Source organism: Melospiza melodia, chromosome 31 (assembly GCF_035770615.1).
Source record: "Melospiza melodia melodia isolate bMelMel2 chromosome 31, bMelMel2.pri, whole genome shotgun sequence".
Taxonomy (NCBI): domain Eukaryota; kingdom Metazoa; phylum Chordata; class Aves; order Passeriformes; family Passerellidae; genus Melospiza; species Melospiza melodia.
The window spans coordinates 362,217-389,083 of NC_086224.1; the positions used below are offsets into that span (position 1 = coordinate 362,217).

A 26,867-nucleotide genomic window follows, 5' to 3' on the forward strand; every position below is an offset into this window, starting at 1 on the left:
CCAAAATACCCCCAAAACCCCCACAAATCCCCCAAACTCTCCCCCAGACCCCCCAAATCCCACTCCAGACCCCCCCAGACCCCCCAAAGCCCCCAGACCCCCCCCCCAAAACCCTCCCAGAGAGCCCCACCAAAGCCCCCCAGACCTCCCCAAATCCCCCCAAACCCTCACAAACGCCCCCCAAAAATGCCCCAAAAACCCCTCCAGACCCCCCCCAAAAACCCCCCAAAAACCCCCCCAAATCCCCCTCCAGACCCCCCTAGATGCCCCAAAGCCCCCAGACCCCCCATAAAACCCCTCCCAAAGCCCCCCCAGACCTCCCCAAATCCCCCCAAACCCTCACAAACGCCCCCCAAAAACGCCCCAAAAACCCATCCAGACCCCCCCCAAAACCCCCCCAAATCCCCCCAAAACCCCCCCAGATCCCCCTCCAGACCCCCCCAGCCCCCCCCCCCCCCGAAGCCCCCAGCCCCACTCACGCTGGCCCCCGCCTTCATGGGGTTGCCCAGGTCGCAGACCAGGGGGCTCGAGCCGTTGCCCCCCCCCCAGCTCGCAGCTCAGGGCAGAGAAATTCTGGGGAGGGGGACAGAGAGGAATTGGGGGGGGGGGGGAGGGGTCAGCGGTGGCGAGTGACCCCCCCCGGACCCCCAATTCACCCCCCCCCCCCTATATCCCCAGACCACCCAAGCCCCCCCAAATGCCCTCCCCTCAATATCTACGGCCCCCTCCCCACCCTCGGGGTGCCCCCCCTGACCCCCCAAAGCCCCCCAAGCCCCCAGACCCAAATGCCTGCAGCCCCCTCCCCACCCTCGGGGTGCCCCCCCTGAGCCCCCAAAGCCCCCAAGCCCCCTCCTCCCAATACATGTGACCCCCTCCCCACCTTCGGAGTGCCCCCCCTGACCCCCCAAAGCCCCCCAAGCCCCCAGACCCCAATACCAGCAGCCCCCTCCCCACCTTCGGAGTGCAGCCCCAGTCCCTCCAAACCCCCCCAAACCCCTCTGAACCCCCACCCCCAAATGCCTGTGACCCCCTCCCCACCCTCTGGGTGCCCCCCAGCCCCTCCAAACACCTCCAAGCCCCTCCAAACCCCCAGACCCAAATGCCTGTGACCCCCTCCCCACCTTCACAGTGCCTCCCCAGCCCCTCCAAACCCCCTCAAACCCCCGCAAACCCCCAGACCCCAGTACCAGCAGCCCCCTGCCCATCCTCACAGTGCCTCCCCAGCCCCTTCAAACCCCTCCAAACCCCCAGACCCCGATACCAGCAGCCCCCTGCCCACCCCTGGGTGCCCCCGGTGCCCCCCGGTGCCCCCCGGCGCCCCCTCACCCCCGTGGGGCCGCAGCACCCCCGAGTAGAGCGCGCCCGGGGGGGGGCGCAGGTGCAGCTCGGCCTCGTAGGCGCCGCCCTCGCCCACGTTGCGCGCCAGGAACGTCACATTGAGGGGGTTCCTGTCCCCCAGGAACACGGCCCGGCGGTCCCTGGGGACATCGGGGACATTGGGGACATTGGGGACATTGGGGACATCATTGGGGACATCATTGGGGACATCATTGGGGACATTGGGGACATTGGGGACATTGGGGACATCATTGGGGACATCCTAAACCATCCCCAGGAACGTCACATTGAGGGGGTTCCTGTCCCCCAGGAACACGGCCCGGCGGTCCCTGGGGACATTGGGGACATCGGGGACATTGGGGACATCATTGGGGACATTGGGGACATCATTGGGGACATCCTAAACCATCCCCAGGAACGTCACATTGAGGGGGTTCCTGTCCCCCAGGAACACGGCCCGGCGGTCCCTGGGGACATCATCGGGGACATTGGGGACATTGGGGACATCATTGGGGACATCATTGGGGACATCCTAAACCACCCCCAGGAACGTCACATTGAGGGGGTTCCTGTCCCCCAGGAACACGGCCCGGCGGTCCCTGGGGACATTGGGGACATCGGGGACATTGGGGACATTGGGGACATCACCAGGGACAACCCCAGGAACATGGCCCCGCGGTCCCTGGGGACATCGGGGACATTGGGGACATTGGGGACATCACTGGGGACATGGACAGGGACATCCCCATAGCCCGAACAGCGCCCAGCGGTCCCTGGGGACATCGTCGGGGACATTGGGGACATCACCAGGGACATTCACAGAGACCCCCAGGGCCAGCCTGGGCACAGCCACCCCTTCCTGGTCCCGCTGTGTCCCCCCGTGTCCCCCCGGTGTCCCCACCCACGTCCCCGGTGTCCCCACCCGTGTCCCCGGGGTCCCCCTTACGCGCTGGCCTCGAGCTGCAGGTCGGGCACGCAGACGTTGTCCTCACAGTCCAGCTGGATGTGGGCCTGGGGACACGGGGACAGCGCGGGGACATCAGAGGGGACAGCGCGGGGACATCAGAGGGGACAGCGCGGGGACAGTGGGGGCATCGGAGGGGTGATGGGACAGTGGAAACGTGGGACATTGGGGTGATGGGGACATTGGGGACATTGGGGCGATGGGAGACATTGGGGACACAGGCACGTTGGGTGGCACAGGGTGACACAGGGGTGACAGAGGGTGACACAGGTGATACAGGGTGACACAGGTGACACAGAGGTGACACAGAGGTGACACACAGGTGCCATACCTTGGCCTCGAGGCGCGTGCGTGTGGCTGGGGACAGCAGTGGGGACAGTGGGGACACACGGGTGACACAGGGGACACAGGTGACACACAGGGTGACACACAGGTGACACACAGGTGACACACAGGGTGACACAGGTGACACACAGGTGACACAGGGTGACACAGGTGACACACAGGTGCCGTACCTTGGCCTCGAGGCGCGTGCGCGTGGCTGGGGACAGCAGTGGGGACAGTGGGGACACACGGGTGACACACAGGGTGACACACAGGTGACACACAGGTGACACACAGGTGACACAGGTGACACACAGGTGACACACAGGTGACGTACCTTGGCCTCGAGGCGCGTGCGCGTGGCCGGGGACAGCAGTGGGGGACAGTCCCGGCGGGGGAGGGGACACGGCCGGGTCCAGGGCCAGGCTCAGCGACACCGGGATGGGCGACAGCTTGTCCCGGAACTCGGACTCGTTCTGGGGACATTGGGGACATTGGGGACACCATGGGGACATTGGGGACACCATGGGGACACCATGGGGACAGCTTGTCCCGGAACTCGGACTCGTTCTGGGGACATTGGGGACATTGGGGACACCATGGGGACACCATGGGGACACCATGGGGACAGCTTGTCCCGGAACTCGGACTCGTTCTGGGGACATTGGGGACATTGGGGACACCGTGGGGACATTGGGGACACCATGGGGACATTGGGGACATCGGGATGGGCGACAGCTTGTCCCGGAACTCGGACTCATTCTGGGGACATTGGGGACATTGGGGACACCATGGGGACAGCTTGTCCCGGAACTCGGACTCGTTCTGGGGACATTGGGGACACCTTGGGGACACCGGGGGGACAGGGAGGTGACACAAGGGACCCAGAGGTGACAAAGGGGCCACCCAGAGTGAGACGGGGGTGACATGAGGGGCCCTAGGGTGGTTTTGGGATATTTGGGGCTGTTTGGGGTTTTTGGGCTGTTTTTGGGGCAGTTTTGGGGCAGATTTTGGGGCAGTTTTTGGGGTATTTGGGGTACTTTTGGGCAGTTTTTGGGGTATTTTGGGGCAGTTTTGGGGCAGATTTTGGGGCAGTTTTGGGGGCAGTTTTGGGGGCAGTTTTTGCGGTATTTTTTGGCAGTTTTTGGGGCAGTTTTTGGGGCAGTTTCTGCGGTATTTTTGGGCAGTTTTTGGGGCAGTTTTTGGGGCAGTTTCTGTGGTATTTTTGGGCAGTTTTTGGGGCAGGTTTTGGGGCAGTTTTTGGGGTATTTTTGGGCTATTTTGGGGCAGTTTTTGGGGGTATTTTGGGGCAGTTTTGGGGTATTTTTGAGACAGTTTTCGGGGCAGTTTGGGGGCAGTTTTTGGGGCGGTTTTGGAGGTATTTTTGCGCAGTTTTCGTGCCGTTTTGGGGGTGCCGGGGCCCCCCTTACCCTGAGGAACACGGGCAGCGTGCGGCAGCGCGGGCTCCCCCCGTTGGGCACCTCCAGGCTCAGGTTCCGCGTGGGGGAGGGGGGCGCCCCCCCCGCGCCCCCCCCCAGGAACAGCGCCCGCCGCGCCCCCCCCGGCCGGGCCCCGTCCACGCTCAGCTCCAGCGCCAGCCCTGGGGACAGCGAGGGGACACAATGGGGACACCGTGGGGACACAATGGGGACACAATGGGGACACGGCAGGCACTGCCCTGGTGTCCCCGTCCTGTCCCCACGGCTGCTGTGCCACCCTCGGGGACACGGGGACACCATGGGGACCCGGCAGGGACAGTCCCGGGGTCCCCCGTCCTGTCCCCATGGCTGCAAGTGCCACCCTCGGGGACACCGCAGGGACACAGGGGCACGACCACCGGGGTGTCCCCTGGGGTGTCCCCATTTGTCCCCTCCATTGTCCCATGCTGCGATGTCCCCTTTGTTCTCTCCATGTCCCCCGTCCCCCCACCGTTGTCCCTCCCTTGTCCCCCCCAGCGTCCCCTCCCCTGTCCCCTCCAATGTCCCCTGTCCCCCCCCAGTGTCCCCATGTCCCCTCACCGATGGGCCCGGGCAGGTGACGTCCGGAGGCGTTGAGGCAGAAGGTGACATTGATGCTGGGAGGGGACACACAGGGGTGGCACCGTGTGTCCCCTCCGTGTCCCCTCAGTGTCCCTCCGTGTCCCCTCAGTGTCCCCCTCCCGGACACCCAATGACCCAGCAGTGTCCCCAGTGCCCTGTCCCCGTGTCCCTGGGAACGCCCAGTGTCCCCTCCCAGTGTCCCCTCCCGGTGTCCCCCATGTCTTCTCCACTGTCCCCGCCCTGTCCCCAGCTGTCCCTGGTGTCCCCCTGTTGTCCCTGTAGTGTCCCCCTCTCTGTCCCCTCTCTCGGTCCCCTGCTGTCCCCACAGCTGTCCCCGCTGTCCCCCTGCTGTCCTCACAGTGTCCCTGCAGTGTCCCCACCCTGTCCCCTCCCTGTCCCCACCCTGTCCCCTCCCTGTCCCCCTGTCACCCACCAGGACACGTGGTGGCCGCTGGCCAGGGCGCAGCCGCGCTCCTCGGGGTTGAACATGGAGGGGACGATGGCCAGGGTGGCGCTGGCGTGGACAATGGGGCGGCCCCTGGGGGGGGGACAGGTGACAATGGGGACATTGGGGACAATGGGGACACTGGGGACATTGGGGACACTGGGGACATTGGGGACATTGGGGACAATGGGGACACTGGGGACATTGGGGACATTGGGGACAATGGGGACAATGGGGACACTGGGGACATTGGGGACACTGGGGACAATGGTGACATTGGGGACACTGGGGACAATGGGGACAATGGGGACAATGGTGACATTGGGGACAATGGTGACATTGGGGACACTGGGGACAATGGGGACAATGGGGACATTGGGGACACTGGGGGACATTGGGGACAATGGTGACATTGGGGACAATGGGGACATTGGGGACAATGGTGACATTGGGGACACTGGGGACACTGGGGACACTGGGGACAATGGGGACACTGGGGACACTGGGGACACTGGGGACAATGGGACATTGGGGACAATGGTGACACTGGGGACACTGGGGACATTGGGGACAATGGGGACAATGGGGACACTGGAGACACTGGAGACACTGGGGACAGTGGGGACAATGGTGACATTGGGGACACTGGTGACATTGGGGACACTGGGGACACTCACCTGTAAACCACGGCCGCGTCCGCCCCGAAGGCGCCAACCAGGAGATCTGTGGGGACAGGGGGGTCACCGTGGGGACACGGGGACACAGGGGGACATTGGGGACACAGGGGGACATTGGGGGGCAGGAGGACACTGGGGGGGACATGGGGACAGGGATGGGGACCCGGGGGGGGGGTCACTGAGAATGGGGACAGGGCCAAGGGGGAGTGACACAGGGGATGGCAGAAGGTTACAGGGGATGACACACGGGTGACACACGGGTGACACAGAGGTGACACAAGGGTGACACACGGGTGTCCCCGTCCCTCACCCGGGTACCCGTTGTGTGGGGGTGACACAGGGGTGACACACGGGTGACACAGGGGTGACACAGGGGTGAAACAGGGGTGACATAGCGGTGACAGGGGTGACATAGAGATGACAGGGATGACACAGAGGTGACACGGGGCCATCCCCGTCCCTCACCCGGGTACCCGCTGTGTGGGGGTGACAGGGGTGACACAGGGGTGACACAGGGGTGACACAGGGATGACACAGGGGTGACACAGAGGTGACACAGGGGTGACACACAGGTGACACAGGGGTGACACAGGGGTGACACAGGGGTGACACACGGGTGACAGGGGTGACACAGGGGTGACACAGGGGTGACACACAGGTGACACAGGGGTGACACAGGGGTGACACAGGGGTGACACACGGGTGACAGGGGTGACACAGGGGTGCCACAGGGGTGTCCCCGTCCCTCACCCGGGTACCCGTTGTGTGGGGGTGACAGGGGTGACACAGGGGTGACACAGGGGTTACACAGGGATGACACAGGGGTGACACAGGGGTGACACAGGGGTGACACAGGGGTGCCACAGGGGTGACAGGGGTGCCACAGGGGTGCCCACAGGGGTGTCCCCGTCCCTCACCCGGGTACCCGTTGCCGTCCAGGTCGCTGTCCCCCGCGCAGCGCGGCCCCGAAGAAGTCGGGCTGGCCCCGGGGGCGCGCCCGTTCCCCGCAGCACCTGCGCGGGCCGGGGCCGCAGCCCCGCGCCCCCCCCCCCGGAAGATGAACACGAGCCCCCGGCGCCCCTCGGCCCCCAGCGGGGCCCCCACGGCCACGTCTGCGCACGGGGAGGGGGGGTCAGCGGGGGGGGCACCCCCAAAACCCGCCCGGAGCCCCACAGACCCCCCCCATAACCCCCCCCCGTGCCCCCCCACAAACCCCCCGTAAATCCCCCCACAAACCCCCCGTAAATCCCCCCGGTTTCCCCCCATAACTCCCCCACTAAACCCCTCCATAACCACCCCATAACCCCCCCCCCAATTCCCTGTTCCCCCCCCTTTGTCCCCCCGGTACCGTTGTATCCGTCCCGGTCCCGTTCCCCCCCCGTTCCCGGTACCATTGTCCCCGCCCCGGTCCCGGTACCGTTGTATCCGTCCCGGTCCAGGTCCCCCCTCGGTACCATTGTAACCCCCCCCGTTCCCGGTACCATTGTTCCCCCCCGTTCCCGGTACCGTTGTATCCGTCCCGCTCCCGTTCCCCCCCCCGGTACCAATGTAGCCCCACCCATTCCCGGTCCCATTGCCCCCCCCCGGTGCCGGTACCGTTGTATCCGTCCCGGTCCCGTTCCCCCCCCCCGTTCCCGGTCCATTGCCCCCCCCCCCGGTGCCGGTACCGTTGTATCCGTCCCCTCCCATTCCCCCCACGTTCCCGGTCCCATTGCCCCCCCCCCCCGGTGCCGGTACCGTTGTATCCGGTCCCGGTCCCGTTCCCCCCCCCCGTTCCCGGTCCCATTGCCCCCCCCCGTTCCCAGGTCCCATTGCCCCCCCCCGTTCCCGGTCCCATTGCCCCCCCCCCGTTCCCGGTACCGTTGTATCCGTCCCGCTCCCGTTCCCCCCCCGTTCCCGGTCCCATTGCCCCCACCCGTTCCCGGATCCCATTGCCCCCCCCGGTGCCGGTACCGTTGTATCCGTCCCGGTCCAGGTCGCCGAGCGCGGCGATGGCGCTGCCGAAGCGCCCGAACTCGTGCGTGCCGGTGAGGGCGGCGGGGGCGGCGGGCGGGGCGCCCCCCCCCCGCTGCAGGTACAGGTACACGCGGCCCAGCTCCCGCGCCCCCCCCCGCGGCGCCGTTGGTACGGGCCATGAACAGCGGGGCCCCCACCAGCAGTCCGTGAGTCTGGGGGGGCACGGGGGGGGACAAGAGTGAGTTTGGGGGGGGCACTGAGCCATTGGGGGGGGCACACAGTGAGTTTGGGGGGATCACTGAGTCATTTGGGGGGGGCACACGGTGAGTTTGGGGGGGGTCACTGAGTCATTTGGGGGGGGGCACACAGTGAATTTGGGGGGTCACTGAGCCATTTGGGGGGGTCAGTGAGACATTTAGGAGGGGCACGGGCTGAGTTTCGGGGTGCACTGAGCAATTTTGGGGGGCACTCCTGGGGCACGGAGCCATTTGAGGGGTCCCAGGGGTGTCCTGGGGGTGTCCTGGGGGTTTTCAGGGGTCTCGGGGGTCCCAGGGGGGGTTCCCAGGGGGTCTCAGGGGTCTCAGGGGGTCCCAGGGGTGTCCTGGGGGGGGTCCCAGGGGGGGTTCCTGGGGGTCCCAGGGGTGTCCTGGGGATATTCTGGGGGGTTTCAGGGTCTCAGGGGTCCCAGGGGGGGGTCCCAGAGGGTCCCAGGGGGTCCCGGGGTGTCCCAGGGGGGTCTCGGGGGGTCCCGGGGGTCCCTCACCCATCGTTGTTGACATCGGTGGCGGCCACGGCGTAGCCAAAATACGAGGCCATCTGGGGGGGGGGGGGGGGACAAAACGGGGTGAGGAGGGGCCAGAACGACCCCCCAACCCCCCCCCCCCCAAATTCCCTGTGTCCCCCACACCCCTCCATGGGGACCCCACACCCCATTTTAGAGCCCCCCCCCATTTGAAACCCCCTTCCCCCCCTCCCTGGGTGTCCCCCCCCTCCCCACCTCGGGTCCCTTTTGGGTCCCCCCAAAACCCCCCAAAACCCCCAGGACCACCCAGACACCCCCAAGACCTCCCCAGGACCCACCAAGACCCCCAAATCCCCCCCCAGACCCCCCAAGACCCCCAAATCCCCCCCAGACCCCCCAAGACCCTCACCTGCTCCCCCGAGAAGTTGTACAGGGACTTCATGTTGGTGCCATTGAGGATGGTGACCTGGGGACACCGAGGGGACACTGAGCCAGCGGGGGGGGGGGGACACGGGCACTGTGACCCCCCCCAGTGTCCCCCCAATGTCCCCTTTGTGTCCCCTTTGTGTCCCCCCCGTGTCCCCTCTTACGTAGCCGTAGGTGAGGTTGCCCTTGGGGACGCCGGCCACGAAGTCTGTGGGGACAAAGGGACGAAGAAGGGACACCGTCAGGTGTGGCCGGGGGTGGCCGTGTCACCCTCGCGCGCGTCACCCGCTGTCACCCACCTTGCGTGGTGTCACCGCTGAACTCCCCGACTGTCACCGAGTAACCTGGGGGGGGACAGAGAGAGAGAGAGTGTCACCTCCGTGTCACCTGCGTGTCACCTGCGTGTCACCCATGTGGCTGTCCCCAGTGTCCCCAATGTCCCCAAGTGTCACCCATGTGGCTGTCCCTGTGTCCCCATGTCCCCAAGTGTCACCCATGTCCCCCAGGTGTCCCCAATGTCCCCAAGTGTCACCCATGTGGCTGTCCCTGTGTCCCCAATGTCCCCAAGTGTCACCCATGTAGCTGTCGTCGTGGCTGGGCTCCGCCTGGCGCATCTGGAGCTGTCCCTGTGTCCCCGTGTCTCTGTGTCCCTCATGTCTCTCAGGTGTCCCCAGTGTCCCCAGTGTGTCCCCAGTGTGTCCCCAAGTGTCACCCACGTAGCTGTCCCTGTGTCCCTGTGTCCCCGTGCCCCCCAGTGTCCCCAATGTCCCCAGTGTCCCCAGTGTCCCTCAATGTCCCCAAGTGTCACCCATGTAGCTGTCGTCGTGGCTGGGCTCCGCCTGGCGCGTCTGGAGCTGTCCCTGTGTCCCTGTGTCCCCATGTCCCCAGTGTCCCCGTGCCCCCCGTGTCCCCAATGTCCCCATATCCCCCAGCTGTCCCCAGTGTCCCCAATGTCCCCCAATGTCCCCAATGTCCCCAATGTGTCCCCAATGTCCCCAAGTGTCACCCATGTAGCTGTCGTCGTGGCTGGGCTCCGCCTGCCGCGTCTGGAGCTGTCCCCGGCACGCCATCCTGGATCAGGTACTCGGGGAAGTTCCCCGGCCGTGATCTGCTCCTGGGTGGCCGACATCACCTGCCCTGGGGACAGGGGACACCTCAGCACGGCTGGGGACACTGGGGACACTGCCCGGGGACACTGGGGACACTGGGGACACTGCCTGGGGACAGGGACACTGCCCGGGGACACCTCACACCGACATCACCTGCCCTGGGGACAGGGGACACCTCAGCACGGCTGGGGACACTGCCTGGGGACAATGGGGACACTGCCTGGGGACAGGGACACTGCCCGGGGACACCTCACACCGACATCACCTGCCCTGGGGACAGGGGACACCTCAGCACGGCTGGGGGACACTGGGGACACTGGGGACACTGGGGACACTGCCCGGGAACACCCCATCACCTGCCCTGGGGACAGGGGACACCTCAGCACGGCTGGGGACACTGCCTGGGGACAATGGGGACACTGGGGACAATGGGGACACTGCCCAGGGACACCTCACACCGACATCACCTGCCCTGGGGACAGGGGACACCTCAGCACCTTTGGGGACAGGGACAGGGAAAACAGGCAGGGGACAGGGAGGGGACAGGGTGGGCAGTGGGGACACACAGCGGGGAGTGGGGGACAAGCAGAGGACAGGGGGACACACAGGGGACACCCAGGGGACACTCAGGGGACAGTGGGGACACACAGGGGACACCCAGGGGACACTCAGGGGACAGTGGGGACACACAGGGGACACCCAGGGGACACCCAGGGGACACTCAGGGGACAATGGGGACACCCAGGGGACACCCAGGGGACAGTGGGGACACCCGGGGGACAGCCCAGCTGGGGCGGGGGTCTCACCTTGCCAGAAGTAGCTGCCGGGCCCCCCCAGGAGCACCCGCCCGGTCTGCAGAGACAGCGGGACCCCCCCTCAGCGGGGCTGGACCCCCAAAACCCCCCCAAAACCAACACAGGACCCCCCCCCTCAGCGGGGCTGGACCCCCAAAACCCCCCCAAAACCAACACAGGACCCCCCCTCAGCGGGGCTGGACCCCCAAACCCCCCCGAGATCCCCCCTGAACCCCCCAATCCCCGAACACCCCATGAACCCCCCCTGGACCCCTCCAAAGCCACTTGGGACCCCCCCGTGAACCCCAAAAAACCCCCCCAGGACCCCCCCAAACCCCACAGGAACACCCCAAACTCCCCCCAGGACCCCCCGAAAAACCCCAACCTGAACCAGGAGCCCACCAAAAACCCCCCAGAACCACCCCAAAAGCCCCCCAGGACCCCCCCAAACTCCCCAGAACCACCCCAAAACCCCCCAAAATCCCCCCCCAGGACCCCCCAAACTCCCCCCAGGACCCCCCAAAAAGCCCCAACCTGAAGCAGGACCCCCTCCAAAACCCCCCAGAACCACCCCAAAAGCCCCCCAGGATCCCCCCAAGCCCCCCAGAACCACCCCAAACCCCCCCAAAATCCCCCCCAGGACCCCCAAAACCCCCCCAGGACCCCCCTAAAAACCCCAACTTGAACAAGGAGCCCCCCCAAAATCCCCCCCAGGACCCCCAGGACCCCCCAAAAAACCCCAACCTGAACCAGGACCCCCCCCCAAAACCCCTCAGAACCACCCCAAAACTCCCCCAGCACCCCCCAGAACCCCCAACCTGAACCAGGACCCCCCAAACTCCCCCCAGGACCCCCCAAAAAACCCCAACCTGAACCAGGACCCCCCAAAACCCCCCCAGGACCCCCCGAAAAACCCCAACCTGAACCAGGACCCCCCAAAAGCCCCCCAGGACCCCCCGGTCCCACCTGTGTGAAGTCGGCGCTGAAGCCCCCCTGGCAATAGCCCTGCCCGGCCGCCGAGTTCAGGTCTGGGGGGACACGGGGGGGGGGTCAGGGGGTCCCGGGGGGGGTCTGGGGGTGTCACCCCCTCCCCAAGGAGCAGGCAGGGCTTGGGGGAACCCAGGGGGTCTGGGGGGACACAGAGATCTGGGGGTTTTGGGGGGTTTTTTGGGGGGGTTTTGGGGGTTTTTGGGGCAGTTTTGGGGTCCCACCTGAGCGGCAGGAAGGACTGAGGGTGTTGGAAGTTTTTTTGGGGTGGTTTTAGGGAAGTTTGGGGTTCCACCTGAGCGGCAGAAAGGACTGGGGGTGTTGGGGTGTTTTTGGGGTGTTTTGGGGTGTTTTTGGGGCAGTTTGGGGTCCCACCTGAGCGGCAGGGATGACGGGGGGTTTTGGGGTGTTTTTGGGGTGGTTTTGGGGGGGTTTTGGGGCAGTTTGGGGTCCCACCTGAGCGGCAGGGATGTCGGGGGGTTTTGGGGTGGTTTTGGGGTGGTTTTGGGTGGTTTTTGGGGTGTTTTTGGGGTGTTTTTGGGGCAGTTTGGGTCCCACCTGAGCGGCAGGGATGACAGGGGGTTTTGGGGAGTTTTTGGGGTGGTTTTGGGGTGTTTTTGGGGCAGTTTTGTGTCCCACCTGAGCGGCAGGGATGTCGGGGGGTTTTGGGGTGGTTTTGGGGTGGTTTTGGGGTGGTTTTGGGGTGTTTTTGGGGTGGTTTTGGGGTGTTTTTGGGGCAGTTTGGGGTCCCACCTGAGCGGCAGGGCGCGTACTCCACAAACTTGGAGAAGTTGCCCAGGGACAGGAAGCAGGAGCCCACCGGCTCCCGCGCCCCCCCCTCCTCCTTGGGGGGGCTCCAGCTGTACAGGGGGGCGCACGCCTGGGGGGGGGGGGGGGGCACAGAGGGCACCGCTGGGTCACCGCACGGCGTGCCCCGGTGTGCCCCGGTGTGCCCAGCGGTGTCCCCAATGTCACCGCACCAGGATGGAGCCATTATGGGCCCAGTGTCCCCCCAATGTCCCCATTGGTGTCCCCAATGTTCCCATACCTGGATGGAGCCGTTGTGTCCCCCCGGTGTCCCCAGTGTCCCCAGTGGTGTCCCCATACCAGGATGGAGCCGTTGAGTCTCCCATGTCCCCAGTGGTGTCCCCATACCAGGATGGATCCACTGTGGGCCCTCATGGTGGCCCCAGTGTCCCCAATGTCCCCCCAATGTCCCCAATGTCCCCATACCAGGATGGAGCCGTTGTGGGCCCTCACGGTGTCCCCAATGTCCCCAATGTCCCCCCAGTGTCCCCAATGTCCCCAGTGTCCCCATTGGTGTCCCCATACCAGGATGGAGCCGTTGTGTGCCCTCACGGTGTCCCCAATGTCCCCCCAGTGTCCCCCCAGTGTCCCCAATGTCCCCATACCAGGATGGAGCCGTTGTGGGCCCTCACGGTGGCCCCAGTGTCCCCAATGTCCCCAATGTCCCCAATGTCCCCCCAATGTCCCCAGTGTCCCCAATGTCCCCAATGTCCCCATACCAGGATGGAGCCGTTGTGTGCCCTCACGGTGTCCCCAATGTCCCCCCAGTGTCCCCAATGTCCCCATTGGTGTCCCCATACCAGGATGGATCCATTGTGGGCCCTCACGGTGGCCCCGAACCACTGCAGGGATTTGAACTCCACGGGCTCGGCGCCGTCGCTGCTGTTGCCCCCAAAGTCGTGGGTGCGGGTCCCTGGGGGGGGCACAGGGGTCAGGGGACCCCCAGGGACCCCCCCAGCCATCCCCCACCCCCCCCCCATCCCCAGGTTGATCATTAACGGAGCCAAGGCCATCGGGGGGTGGGGACAGCGACAGGGGACGCTGACACAGTGACACGGTGACACGGTGACACAGTGACACGGTGACACCGAGCTGCCTGGGGGGGCCCTGGGGGTCTCTGTCCCCTGGGGGTGTCCCCAACCCTGTCCCCACATGCCAGACCCCCCCCTCTTTGTCCCCATTCCTGTCCCCCGCCACGGCCTGGGACTGCCCCTGTTCCTGGGGGTTTGTCCCTGTCCCCATACCCTGGGGGTTTGTCCCTGTCCCTGTCCCCATTCCTGGGGGTTTGTCCCTGTCCCTGTCCCCATTCCTGGGGGTTTGTCCCTGTCCCTGTCCCTGTTCCTGGGGGTTTGTCCCTGTCCCTGTCCCCATTCCTGGGGGTTTGTCCCTGCCCCTGTCCCTGTTCCTGGGGTTTGTCCCTGTCCCCATACCCTGGGGGTCCTGTCCCTGTCCCTGTCCCCATTCCTGGGGGTTTGTCCCTGTCCCTGTCCCTGTCCCTGTCCCTGTCCCTGTCCCTGTTCCTGGGGTTTGTCCCTGTCCCCATTCCTGGGGCTCCTGACCCTGTCCCCATCCCCACTCCTGGGGCTTTGTCCCTGTCCCTGTCCCTGTCCCCATGCCCTGGGGGTTTGGTCCTGTCCCAGTCCCAATTTCTGGGGCTTTGTCCCTGTCCCTGTCCCCGTTCCTGGGGCTCCTGACCCTGTCCCTGTCCATGTGTCCCCCCCATTCCAGGTGTGTCTCATTCCCCCCTCCGCGTCCCCCCAAGTCCCCATGTCCCCAGTGCGCCCCCCGTGTCCCCGGTGGTGCCCCCAGGTGTCCCCGGTGGTGTCCCCGGTGTCCCCTCACCGATGTGGTCGAAGTCGATGGGGGCGCAGGCGCCGCCCTGGGGGGGGCCAGGGGCAGTGGAACACGGCGCCCCCCTGGGTCACGTTGGGCTGGCTCGTGTTGGCCTTGGGGGCGCCCACCAGGACGCTGACACTGGGGGGGACACGGGGGGGGGGGTTTGGTGACACCGCGGGGACACCGCGCTTGTCACCCGCGGGGCGCCGGGGGGGCCGTGCCTGGGTCACCCTCCCAGATGTTCGGGTCCCCCCGGATGTTCGGGACCCCCCCGGATGTTCGGGTGCCCCCCAGATGTTCGGGACCCCCCCCGGATGTTCGGGACCCCCTGAGCCCCCCCCAGAGCCCCCCGGGGGCAGCTCCCGGCTCCGGTTACAGGAAACGCTCCGGGCTCGGGGCGGGGGGGGCCCGGGAACCCCCGGCGGGGCCGGCGCGGGGGGGACACCGGGGAACACCGGGGGGACACCGGGGGGACACGGGGGGACCGGGGCTCGGCCCCGCTGGGACCCCCCGGACGGGCCGGACCCTCCCGGTTCCCGTTGCCGGCCCCGCTTCCTGCCTCCCATTCCCGGCTCCCGTCCCGGTTCCGATTCCGGTGTCCCATTCCCGTCCCCGTTCCCGCTCCCCGGCTCCCTCTGCCCCGTCCCGCTCCCGGTCACGCTTTCCGTCCCGGTTCGCACTTCCCGTTCCCGTTCCCGCCGCCCCCGCCCGTTCCCGCTGGCCCTTCCCATTCCCGGTGCCGCTGTCCCGTTCCCGTTATCCCGCTCCGGGGCCGGCCCTCCGAGCCCCGCCCCGCTCCGCGGCCGCTCCCCGTCCCACCGGGGCCGCTCCCGCTCCCGGTGCCCGGTTCCCGTCCCTCTCCCGGCCCCGTCCCTCGCTCCCTCCGTCCCTCGGTCCGTCCGTTCCCGTCCCCGCCGCCCCCGCCCCGTCCCGTCCCGGTTCCCCGTGGGCGCTCCCGGTTCCCGGCGCCGTTCCCGTCCCGGCGGTGCCGCTCCCGGTTCCCGGTTCCCGGTTCCCGGTTCCCCGCTCGGTTCCCGGCCCGGTTCCCGGTACCTGCGGGGCTCGGGCAGGTAAAAGTCCAGCGCGAAGCCGAAGAAGGAGCCGGGGGCCCCGCGGAACACCACGGGCCGCGACGCCTCCAGGTTGAAGGCGGCGACCGGCGGCAGCAGCAGCGGCAGCAGCAGCGGCAGCGGCACCGGGAGCGGCACCGGCAGCGCCACGCGGGGCCCGCAGCGGCGGCGGGGCCGGGCCGGGGCCGGGGCCGGGGCCATGGCGCTCGGGGCTGCCCGGGCTCGGCGCTGCTCCCGCTCCGAGTCCCCTCGGAAAGTGCCCGGGGGGGGCCCGGGGCCGCCCCGCCCCGCCGTGACTCACCGGGGAGGAGCCTGAGCCCCGCCGGGCACCGGCACCGGCACCGGGCACACCGCGGGGAGCGGGACACGATGGGGACAAGGGACGGGAGGGACCGGGGCACCCCGGGGGGAGCGGGGACAGCCCGGGGACAGAGGGGACAGCGGGCACGGGGACAGCCCGGCGACACCGGGACAACCTGGAGACACCGGGACAGAAAGGGCAGGGACACCCCGGGAACACCGGGACAGAAAGGGCAGGGACACCCCGGGAACACCGGGACACTCCAAGGACACCGGGACATCAGGGAATGGGACACCCCGGGGACACCGGGACAGAAAGGGCAGGGACACCGCAGGGACACCGGGACGCTCCAAGGACACCGGGACACCCTGGGACAGCCCGGGGCCATGGGGACATCAGGGATGGGGGCACCTGAAGGACACCCGAGGGACATCAGGGAATCAGGGACACCCTGAGGGCAACGGGGACACTGGGGATGGGGACACCCGAAGGGCACAGGGGACGCCTTGGGACAGCGGGACACCGGAATGGGAGGGACATGAGGGACAGGACACTGGGACATGAGGGACAGGACACTGGGACACTGGGACACCTTGGGACACTGGGATACCTTGGGACACCTTGGGACACTGGGATGTGAGTGACAGGGACACTGGGACATGAGGGACACTGGGACACCGGGGTACGGGGACACGGGGCTTACTGGGACATTCTGGGGACACTGGAACACGGGACACCGTGTGGGGACACGAGCGGCACAGGCACAGGGGACATGGGGGGGACACGGGGGACACCGCAGGGCAGGACACGGGGGACGGCAGCGGGCCAGGCCAGGGGTGGCAGGGGCCGGGGACACCGAGGGAGGAAGGGGACAGGGAGGGGGACATGGGGCGAGGAAAGGGACACGGAGGGGAGAAGGGGACACCGAGGGAGGAAGGGGACACGGAGGGGAGAAGGGGACACCGAGGGAGGAAGGCGACATCAAGGGAGCAAGGGAACACCACAAGAGGAAGGGGACACCAAGGGGGGAACGGGGACAGGGCTGGAGGAAGGGACACCGAGAGAGGAAGGGGACACCGAGGGAGGAAGGGACACGGAGGGAGAATGGGACACCGAGGGAGAATGGGACACCGAGGGAGAATGGGACACCGAGGGAGGAAGGGGACACGAGGGAGGAAGGGACACCGAGGGAGGAGGGGACACCGCCGGAGGAAGGGACACCGAGGGAGGATGGGACACCGAGGGAGGAAGGGACACCGAGGGAGGAAGGGGACACCGAGGGAGAATGGGACACCGAGGGAGAATGGGACACCGCCGGAGGAAGGGGACACCGCGGGGGACGGGGGGGGGGCCGGATCCGGCGCCGCTTCCTGGAAGGGAAAGAGCGGAAACGGGGCCGGGGCCGGGGCCGTTCCCACGGAGGGTGGGACCCCCCCCGGGGGGACACGGGAGGGGGGGCGGGACCCCCATGGAGGGGAGGGGGGGGACGGGACCCCCGGGGGGGGACACGGAGCTGGCACCTCCCCACGGTGGGGGCACACGAGGGGACAGTGGGACCCCCCCAGAGGGGACACGCGGGGACACGCGGGACACCCCCGGCCCCGTGCGGGGCGCGTGGCCGCGTGTGCAAGGGGGGGGGGGGGCCGGGGGCGCGCAAAGGGGGCGTGCAAGGGGGGTGGGAGTGGGCAAGGGGGCGGGGGGCGTGCAGGGGCCGGGGTCGGGGGCCTCGCCCGGCAGCCGCCGCATTCCAGCGCCGCTGAGGCAACGGCGGGCCGCGCAGCTGGGCCGGGCCCGGGGGGCTCCGGGGGGCTCCGGGGGGACACCCGGGGCACCGTGGGGACACCCGGGGACACCCCCGGGGACACCCCCGGGATCCCCCAGGGCAGCACCGGCCGTGCCCGGGGCGGGGGGGGTGGCACGGGGGGCGGGTTTGTCCCGCTGTCCCCGCTGTCCCCGCTGTCCCCTGTGCCCGCCGTGCCCCTCTGGGGACAATGGGGACGTTTCCGTGCCCGGGGGGAAGTGGCGGGCGGGGGAGGGGAACAATGCCCTGGCGCCGGGGCCTTTCCTGCCCCGCACCGGGCCCGGGCACACGCGGGGCGGGGGCACCGAGATCGCGGGCGGTGGCACTGGGACCGTGTGAACACGCGTGTGGTGACACCGTGACCGTGTGCTTGGTGACACGGTGACCGTGGGCAGGCGCGTGTCCTGGCTCTGTCCCCCTGTCCCCAAGTCCCTCACACCCCACATCCCTCTGTCCCCACATCCCCAAATCCCCAAATTCCCAAATCCCCAAATTTCTGAATCCCCAAATCTCCATTTCCCCTCCTGCTCTGCCCCCGCATTGTCCCCCACCCCAGGGCCCATCGCAGGGACATCCCCCAGACCCCCCCTCCATTCCGGGGGTGTCCCCATTGTCCCCCAGCCCCGTTTTGGGGGTCACACCCCGAGCCCCCTCCATCCCGGGGTGTCCCCCAGTGTCCCCATTGTCCCCCAGCCCCATTTTGGGGGTTACACCCCCAGCCCCCTCCATCCCGGGGGTGTCCCCCAGTGTCCCCCAGCCCCGTTTTAGGGGTGACACCCCCAGCCCCCTCCATCCCGGGGCTGTCCCCAGTGCCCCCTCCCCTCTGCGGGGCCCCCCCGCCCCCGTCGCGGTCCCGACGCGCCCCTGAGTCACCGGGTGGGGCCCGGGGGGGGCCGGGCCTGACTCACGGGCGCCTCAGCCCCGTTTACAGCCCCGTATATAGCCCGGGACGCGGCCCCGTTATATAGCCCGTGCACAGCCCGGCCGGCGGCGGGGCCACGTCACCCCCCGCGCCCCCCCCGGCCCCCCCCCCCCCCCCCATCCCGGGGCGCCGTGACCCCCCCAGAGCGGCCGGAGCCGCGGTGTCCCCCCGGTGTCCCCTCGGTGTCCCCTCTGTGTCCCCCCGGTGTCCCCTCGGTGTCCCCTCTCTGTCCCCCCGGTGTCCCCTCGGTGTCCCCTCTCTGTCCCCCCGGTGTCCCCGCGGTGTCCCCGCTCTGTCCCCCCGGTGTCCCCGCGGTGTCCCCGCTCTGTCCCCCTCGGTGTCCCCGGGGGGCGCGGGGGGGGTCGGGGCTGGCCCGGAGCCCGGGCGGGCGCGGGGGGGGCGCGGGGGGGCCCCGGCATCGGCGCTTCCCAAAAAGGCGCTGGAGAAGCCGGGGGGTGGGAGCGGGGGCCAGCCCGGGGGGGGACACGGGGGGGGGGACATGAGGGGACACGGGGGACACACCGGGGGGGACAGGAGGGTGGTCACAGTGAGTGTGAGTGTGGCTGGACATTCTGGGGACACGTGGGGACATGGCTGTCCCCGTGTCCCATAACCCCATGTCCCTGTGTCCCCATGTCCCCAAATCCCCGTGTCCCCATGTCCCCAAATCCCCGTGTCCCCATAACCCCATGTCCCTGCGTCCCCATGTCCCCAAATCCCCGTGTCCCCATAACCCAAAATCCCTGTGTCACCGTGTCCCACGTCCGTGTCACCGTGTCCCCATAACCCCATGTCCTGTGTCACCATGTCCCCAAACCCCCATGTCCCCACAACCCCAAATCCCTGTGTCCCCATGTCCCAAAATCCCTGTGTCACCGTGTCCCCCATGTCCATGTCACCGTGTCCCCATAACCCCATGTCCCTGTGTCCCCATGTCCCCAATCCCCGTGTCCCCATAACCCAAAATCCCTGTGTCCTCATATTGCTGTGTCCCCATATCCCTGTGTCCTTGTGTCCCCAAATCCATGTCCCCATGTCCCAAATCCCCGTGTCCTCATATTGCTGTGCCCCCATATTCCCCATGTCCCCAAATCCCTGCGTCCCCATGTCCCCAAATTCCCCTGTCCAATAACTCCAAATCCCTGTGTCACCGTGTGCCCATGCCCTCGTGTCCCCATGTCCCCCAAATCCCCGTGTCCCCATGTCCCCAAATCCCCCTGTTCCCATGTCCCCAAATCCCCGTGTCCCCATGTCCCCAAATTCCCGTTGTCCCCATGTCCCCAAATCCCCGTGTCCCCATGTCCCAAATCCCCCTGTTCCCATGTCCCCAAATCCCCATGTCCCCAAATTCCCGTGTCCCATGTCCCCAAATCCCCGTGTCCCCATGTCCCCAAATCCCCGTGTCCCCATGTCCCCAAATCCCCCTGTTCCCATGTCCCCAAATCCCCGTGTCCCCATGTCCCCAAATTCCCGTGTCCCCATGTCCCCAAATTCCCGTGTCCCCATGTCCCCAAATCCCCGTGTCCCCATGTCCCCAAATTCCCGTGTCCCAAATCCCCGTGTCCCCATGTCATCCCTGTGTCCCCATGTCCCCAAATCCCCCGTGTCCCCATGTCCCCAAATTCCCCGTGTCCCCATGTCATCCCTGTGTCCCCAAACCCTCATTTGGGGTCACCCCCGCGATCCAATGGGGCATTTTGGGGCCAAATCCAGGATTTTCCTGCTGAGGCAGCAGGAGGGGATTTGGGGGCACTCCCCCCTCACTGTTTTGGGGTGAAATGTTGACTTTTGGGGTGTTCCCTGTTTTCCCCACAAATTTCTGCCTCAGGCCTTTTTTTTGGGGGTCCCAGCAGCCCCCAAAATCCGTGAGAATCCACCAAAACCCCCCTCGTGTGTACCCAAAACCCCCAGAAATCCCCCCAAAATCCCTCGGGGGATTTGGGGACGACAAAGGTGACAACGAGGGGGAGAGAGGAGGTGACAGAAATTTGGGATGGCCCCGGAACATTCCAGAACCTCCCTGCCCAGGGAATTCCCGGCCCGGGGGACGGAGAGAGGGAAAAAACAAAAATCGCCATTAAAAACTGGGTGGAAAAGCGGGAGCCGCCTGTTTGTTCCCGATTTTCCAACCCCCGCCCGGATCCGCCCCGGCAGGAAAAACTCCCGGGCCAGGCCCGGGACACGCAGGGAGAGGCGGCAGAGCTGGGAAAAAACAGGGAAAAATAGGGAAAATTGGAAAAAGCTGGAAGAAATTGGAAAAAATCGGAAGAAATTGGAAGAAGTTAGGAAAAAGTTAGGAAAAGTTAGGAAAAAGTTGGGAAAAAATAGGAAAAATAATAGGAACAAAATAGGGAGGAAAAAAAAAGGGAAAAATAGGGGGGGGAAGGGTAAAAATAGGAAAAAAATTAGGAAAATTAATAGGAAATTAGGGGGAAATAAGGGGAAAAAGGGAAAAAAAAGGAAAAAGAGGAAAGAAATAGGGAAAAATAGGGGGAAAAATAGGGAAAGATGGGGAAAATAGGAATAAAAAAAGGAAAAAAATAGGGAAAATAGGGAAAAAATTAGGGAAAAAAGGGAAAAATCCTGCCTGGATCTGGGTGGGATTTTTGGGGATCCCACTCGGGGTTTAGGGTGGGATTTGGGATGGGGTGAGCGGGCAAATCCCGCTGGGAGGGTCCTGGTGGAGCTGAGGGGGCAGGAAATCCCCCCAAAAAGGGATTTCCAGGGGATTTTGGGGGAAATTCGGCGGGACCAGGGCAGGGAAGGGGCCGGGCCCGCTGCAGATGTTGGGATCGGGGCGGGGTGGCGATCCCCGATCCCGATCCCGCCCCGCAGCTGCGATCCCGGAATTTCCACAATTCCAGAACATTCCAGGCCCCCCCGAGCGGGGCGAACCCCAGGGGAAGGGGGGGAAAGGATAAAAAGGGATGAAAAGGGATAAAAATGAGAATTTTCCCCCCCCAAAAACGCAGGAGCGGGAGCGGGGGGGGTGGCGGCGGCGGAGGCGGCGGTGACACAGAAATTCCCATTTCCACTTTTTCCGCCCCAAACCCGGCGGCTCCGAGCGGAGGCGGCTCCGGCGGCGGGGGAGGGGAAAGGAGGAGGAATTTGGGGAGGGGGGGGATGGGTGGGGATCTCCCCCCCCATCCCGGGGGTCCCAGGGGGGGGTCCCGGGGGTGGGTGGGGGACGCTCTGGGACAATTTTTGGGAAGGATTTGAGGATTTCCAGGTGTGGGGGGGGGTCGAGGTGGGGACCCCCCCCTTTGTCCCCTGTCCCGTTAACCCGGGCACAAAGGGGGGGTGGGGGTGGGGGGACCTTGCGCAAGATGCCCCAAAATTGCCCCCCCCGAGCCCAAAATCGCTGCCGGGAGCGGCGGATCGGGGGCAAAGGGGACGGGGGGCGGGGGACGGGAGGGGACAGCGGGGACAGGGACACGGCGGGGGGGGGTGACGGGACAGGACAGGGGGTGACAGGGACACACTGAGGGAGTGGGGACAGGACGGGGGGGGACAGGGACATGGGGGCAGTGACAGGGACACGGAGAAGGGGGTGACAGGGACAAATCAAGGGGGCGGGAACAGGACAGGGGGTGACAGGGGGACACCGGGAGGGTGACAGGGACACGTCCAGGGGAGTGGCAGGGGGACACCAGAAGGTGACAGGGACACGGGTGGGTGGCAGGGACGCGGCGGGGGGAACAGGACAGGGGGACACCGCGGTGTGACAGGGACACATCGAGGGCGCGGGGACAGGACAAAGGGGGGACAGGGACACTATGGAGGGTGACAGGGACACGTCCAGGGGAGGGACAGGGGGACACCAGAAGGTGACAGGGACATGGGGAGGGTGACAGGGACACATCGAGGAGGGTGGCAGGGTGACAGGGACACCAGGGATGTGACACGCCCAGCCCGCAGTGACCAGCACGAGGGAAGGGGGAGTCGAGGCGACACCCCCCGCATTGTCCCCGCATTGTCCCCCGCACGGGGGGGTGGCGCTGTCGCAGCGGTGTCCCCGCTGTCCCCACGCGCGGTGACCCCGCAGCTCCCGCTCTATTTTTTATTTATTTCCGGAGATATTTGACAGCCGGGGGGGCCCCCCCGGGCCCCGCGACCCCCCCGGTTTCCCCCCGCCGTCCCCGGCCGGGGCCGCCCCTGCCCCGAGCGCTGTCCGGCTGTCCCCAGGCGCGGTCCCGCTGTCCCCAGGCGCGGTCCCGCTGTCCCCAAGCGCGGTCCGGCTGTCCCCAAGCGCGGTCCCCGCTGTCCCCAAGTGCGGTGCCGCTGTCGCCGGCCGCGGCTTCCTCAGCGCCAGCCCCTCCGGGGGCGCGGCGGGGTCGGGCCTGGGGGACACGGGGGGCGGGGGGGGTCACTTGGGGTGGCCTGAGGGGGGGGGGGACAGCCCAGTGTGGCACTTGGGGACATTCACACACCCGAGTTTGGCACTTGGGGACACAGCTGTGACACTCAGGGACATTCACACACCTGAGTGTGGCACTTGGGGACACAGAGACACACCTGAGTGTGGGCACTTGGGGACAGTCACACACCCCAGTGTGGCACTTGGGGACACACGGACACAGCTGTGACACTCGGGGACATTCACACACCTGAACGTGACACCCTGGGCACACCCCCCACACCTGAGTTTGGCACTTGGGGACATTCACACACCCCTGGGCGTGGGTGGCACCTGGGGACACTCCCAGCTCCCTGAGTGTCCCCATGGCTGGTGCCAGCGCTGTCCCTAGGCCGTACCTGTGGCAGGGGACGGGCAGGTCCCCCCTTGGTGACCTGGAGGATGAACGGGGGCGGCTCCTCCAGCTCCAGCTCGCTCAGCTCTGCACGGGGACACCGGGGGGACAACGTGGGGGACAGGACGGGGACAAAATGGGGACACCATGGGGGACACAATGGGCACAGGATGGGGACACCGTGGGGACACCATGGAGACACCGTGGAGACACCGTGGGGACAGGATGGGGACACCATGGAGACACAATGGGCACAGGATGGGGGATAGGGATGGGGACACGGCGAGGACAGGATGGGGACAAAATGGGGACACGGCGGGGACACCATGGGGACAGGATGGGGACATGGCAGGGACAGGATGGGGACACAGTGGGGACAAAGTGGGGACACCATGGGGACAAAATAGGGACAGGGATGGGGACAAGACGGGGACACGGTGGGGACATGGTGGGGACATGGCAGGGACAAAATGGGGACAGGGTGTGGACACCAGGGGGACACAATGGGGACAAAATGGGGACACAACAGAGACACCATGGGGAGACCATGGGGACAGGATGGGGACACCAAGGGGGACATCATGGGGGACACCATGGGGACATGGCAGGGACACAGTGGGGACACCATAGGGACACCATGGGGCACCATGGGGACACGGTGCCAGCCTGTGGGGACACAATGGGGACACCGTGGGGACACTGTGGGGACACGGTGGGACCCTCACCTGCGTCCCAGTCCTCCTGGCACGGGGGGGGCTGCCAGGTGTGGGCAGTCTTGGCCATGTCCCTCCTCGGGGTCTGCGGGGACACAGGGGACAGCGGTGAGGGGGGACACAGCTGGGACACACCTGGGGACACACCTGGGGGGACACAGGGGACAGCGGTGAGGGGACACAGCTGGGACACACCTGGGGACACACCTGGGGGGACACAGAGGACAGCGGTGAGGGACACAGCTGGGACACACCTGGGAGACACACCTGGGGACACCTGCAGGCACACCTGAGGGCACACCTGCGGGCCATACCTGGGCACACCTAGGGGGACCCGGAGACACACTTGGGGACACACCTGGGCACACCTAGGGACATCTGGGTGCACACCTGTGGGTACCTGGGGGCGTCACCTGGGGGGGCACACCTGAGGGCACACCTGGGGGCACCTAGGGACACCTGGGCACACGTGGAGGCACACACCTTGGGCACACTTGGGGGCACCTAGGGACACCTGGGCACAGGTGGGGGCACACTTGGGGGTACCTGGGCACACACCTGGGGGTACCTGGGGGTACCTGGGCACACACCTGGGGGTACCTGGGCACACACCTGGGGGTACCTGGGGGTACCTGGGCACACCTGGGGGCACCTGGGCACACACCTGGGGGTACCTGGGGGGCACACCCGGGGGTCCCGGCCGTACCTGGCGGCAGCTCCAGCGGCAGTTTGTCGGGGCACGAGGCCACGTGGGCGCGCAGGAGCGCGCGCGGGACGCGGTGGCGCGCGTTGAAGGGACACGTGGCCAAGGTGCGCGACACCTGCGGGTTGTTCTGGGGACAGCGACACGGGGGGCGGGGGCTAAGGGGGGGCGGGGACACCGAGCCCCGCCCTGCGCCCCAAACCTGAGCCCCCGCCGAGGACCCGCCCAGACCCCGACCCCAATTCCTGCAGAGCCCAGACCCCAATCCCCGCAGACCCCAGACCCTCAAAGACCCCGACCCCAATTCCTGCAGACCCCAGACCCCAAACCTCTGCAGACCCAGACCCAAATTCCCGCGGACCCAACACTCCAATTGCCACAGAGCCCAGACCCTCCCAGACCCCGGCCCCAATTCCCCGCAGAGCCCAGACCCTCCCAGACTCCAATTCCTGCAGACCCCAGACCCCAAACCCCTGCAGACCCCAGACCCTCACGACCTCCCTTTGGCATCTCCTGGACCCCCAAACCGACCCCTCACAGGTCCCGAGCCCCGGCAGGTTTTGGACTCCCCGGCCCCCGTTCCCCGCTGTCCCCCCGGGCCGTCCCCCTGTCCGTCTGTCCGTCTGTCCGGCGCTCACCTGCTGGCAGCGCACCAGGTGATAGGGCAGGCGGGACTCGCGCACCTGGTGGTTCCGGTCGTACGGGCACTGCACCACCGCGTCGGGGTCCATGCGCGCCCCGAGCGGCCCTGACGGTACCGGGCTCGGTACCGGTTATGGCCCACCGGGCACCGTTTCGGTACCGCCGGGCACCGTTCGGTACCGGTTATGTCCCACCTGGCGCGGTTCTATCCCGGTTCGGTCTCACCGGCCACAGTTTGGTCCCAGCGGTCCCGGTTCGGTCCCACCACTCCTGGTTTGGTCCCGGTTCGGATCTAGTTCGGTGCCACCACTCCTGGTTTGGTCCCGGTTCGGATCTAGTTCGGTGCCACCACTCCTGGTTTGGTCCCGGTTCGGTCCCGGTTCGGATCTAGTTCGGCGCCACCACTCCCGGTTCGGTCCCGGTCCGGTCCCGGTCCGGTCCCAGCACGGTTGGTTCCGTTCCGGTCCGCTCCCACCAGCGCCGGTTCCGTCCCGGTCCGCTCCCACCAGTGCCGGTTTTGCTTTACGGGCAGCGCCGCCGTTACCGCGGCAACGGGCGCCGCCCCCGGGTCCTCCGAGCCGCTGGGGGCGCTGCGGCGCCGCCTGCAACGCGCGGAAAACAAAATCGGGAATTTCTCGCGTTTTGGTTGATATTTTCTGCCCCAGATGTGCAGGGTGTCTCTGCTCGCGGCTGGAGAACGAGTCTGGACTCTTCGCTTTTCGGTCTTGAGGTTGTTTATTAATTCTTATCTATGAAATTTCCTTTCTGCCCAGCCAAGGTCAGCTCGCAGGAACACTGACTGCCCCCGAGGCGGTGCGTCCTTTTATACCAAAAACTACGTGTGCAATATTTACACTTAATCCCCTATACCCATCACCCGTGTTAGACAGTGAACTTTTATTCTAAACCAATCCCAAAGTGCCAGCGTCACTGCAGAAAATGGAGACCCAAGAAGAAGAAGAAAGAAGGTCAGGACACGCCCAAATTCCTCCATCTTGTCCCCAAAACCCCCACACCAAAAATCCTAAAATCTGCATTTTCACCCTCTGATAATTTGTTTTTACACCATTCAAACCTGTGTGACTTTTTGGATAAATGGGACCCATTTGGGGACAAAAGGGACACAAAAAGGGGCACAAATGGGAGTGAATTTGGGTTCCATGGGCCCAAATTTGTTCCATATGGGGCCGTGACCCCCATATAGGGCCCCTGACCCCAATATAGGGCCCTGACCCCAGTATAGGGTCCTGATTGGGGTAAAATGGGCCCAGATTGGGGTCTCCTGATTGGGGATAAATGAGACCCAAAAGAGGCACAAATGGGACTGAATTTGGGTTCCATGGGCCCAAATTTGTTCTATATAGGGCCGTGACCCCCACATAGGGCCCAGACCCCGATATAGGGCCCAGATACCAATACAGGGCCCTGAGTTGGGGCTGTCAGAGCCCCAGATGGGGCCGATGGTGGCATTGGCCACCACCCGTGTCCCCATCGCCGCTGTCCCCATCCGCGGTGTCCCC

The 26,867-nt window shown here is 66.4% G+C and overlaps 2 protein-coding genes across 2 annotated transcripts in view; both read right to left on the reverse strand.

Annotated features, from left to right (window-relative positions):
* The window catches only part of ITGA5 (integrin subunit alpha 5), a 28,069-nt gene extending 12,354 nt beyond the window's left edge, over positions 1-15,715 (reverse strand). Inside the window, 30 exon segments of the mRNA XM_063179200.1 lie at positions 480-573; positions 1,327-1,399; positions 1,402-1,478; positions 2,285-2,349; positions 2,818-2,843; positions 2,991-3,102; positions 4,057-4,226; positions 4,645-4,700; positions 5,099-5,203; positions 5,788-5,833; positions 6,705-6,738; positions 6,740-6,787; positions 6,789-6,839; positions 6,841-6,899; positions 7,741-7,897; positions 7,899-7,956; positions 8,507-8,559; positions 8,895-8,951; positions 9,076-9,119; positions 9,211-9,255; positions 9,720-9,771; positions 9,977-10,009; positions 10,011-10,048; positions 10,827-10,872; positions 11,781-11,842; positions 12,555-12,681; positions 13,409-13,521; positions 14,451-14,487; positions 14,489-14,582; positions 15,498-15,715. Coding sequence (XP_063035270.1) covers positions 480-573; positions 1,327-1,399; positions 1,402-1,478; positions 2,285-2,349; positions 2,818-2,843; positions 2,991-3,102; positions 4,057-4,226; positions 4,645-4,700; positions 5,099-5,203; positions 5,788-5,833; positions 6,705-6,738; positions 6,740-6,787; positions 6,789-6,839; positions 6,841-6,899; positions 7,741-7,897; positions 7,899-7,956; positions 8,507-8,559; positions 8,895-8,951; positions 9,076-9,119; positions 9,211-9,255; positions 9,720-9,771; positions 9,977-10,009; positions 10,011-10,048; positions 10,827-10,872; positions 11,781-11,842; positions 12,555-12,681; positions 13,409-13,521; positions 14,451-14,487; positions 14,489-14,582; positions 15,498-15,715 — 2,250 coding nt within the window.
* A 7,041-nt stretch (positions 15,716-22,756) lies between these two features.
* Positions 22,757-25,438, reverse strand: GTSF1 (gametocyte specific factor 1). The gene is made up of 5 exons (XM_063179292.1): positions 25,344-25,438; positions 24,709-24,835; positions 24,015-24,087; positions 23,294-23,376; positions 22,757-22,878 (listed from the first exon to the last, which is right to left on the reverse strand). Exons 1-5 carry the CDS (start codon positions 25,434-25,436, stop codon positions 22,841-22,843), a joined length of 414 nt encoding a protein of 137 aa, XP_063035362.1. The 5' UTR covers positions 25,437-25,438; the 3' UTR covers positions 22,757-22,840.
* Positions 25,439-26,867: the final 1,429 nt, after the last annotated feature.

Coding starts and splice junctions, on each gene's coding strand:
- GTSF1 (XM_063179292.1), bottom strand. CDS start 25,436: ATGGACCCCGACGCGGTGGTGCAGTGCCCGTACGACCGGAACCACCAG. Junction 24,836..25,343: donor ACCTGGTGCGCTGCCAGCAG/GTGAGCGCCGGA, acceptor CGCTGTCCCCAG/AACAACCCGCAGGTGTCGCG. Junction 24,088..24,708: donor GCCGCTGGAGCTGCCGCCAG/GTACGGCCGGGA, acceptor GTGTCCCCGCAG/ACCCCGAGGAGGGACATGGC.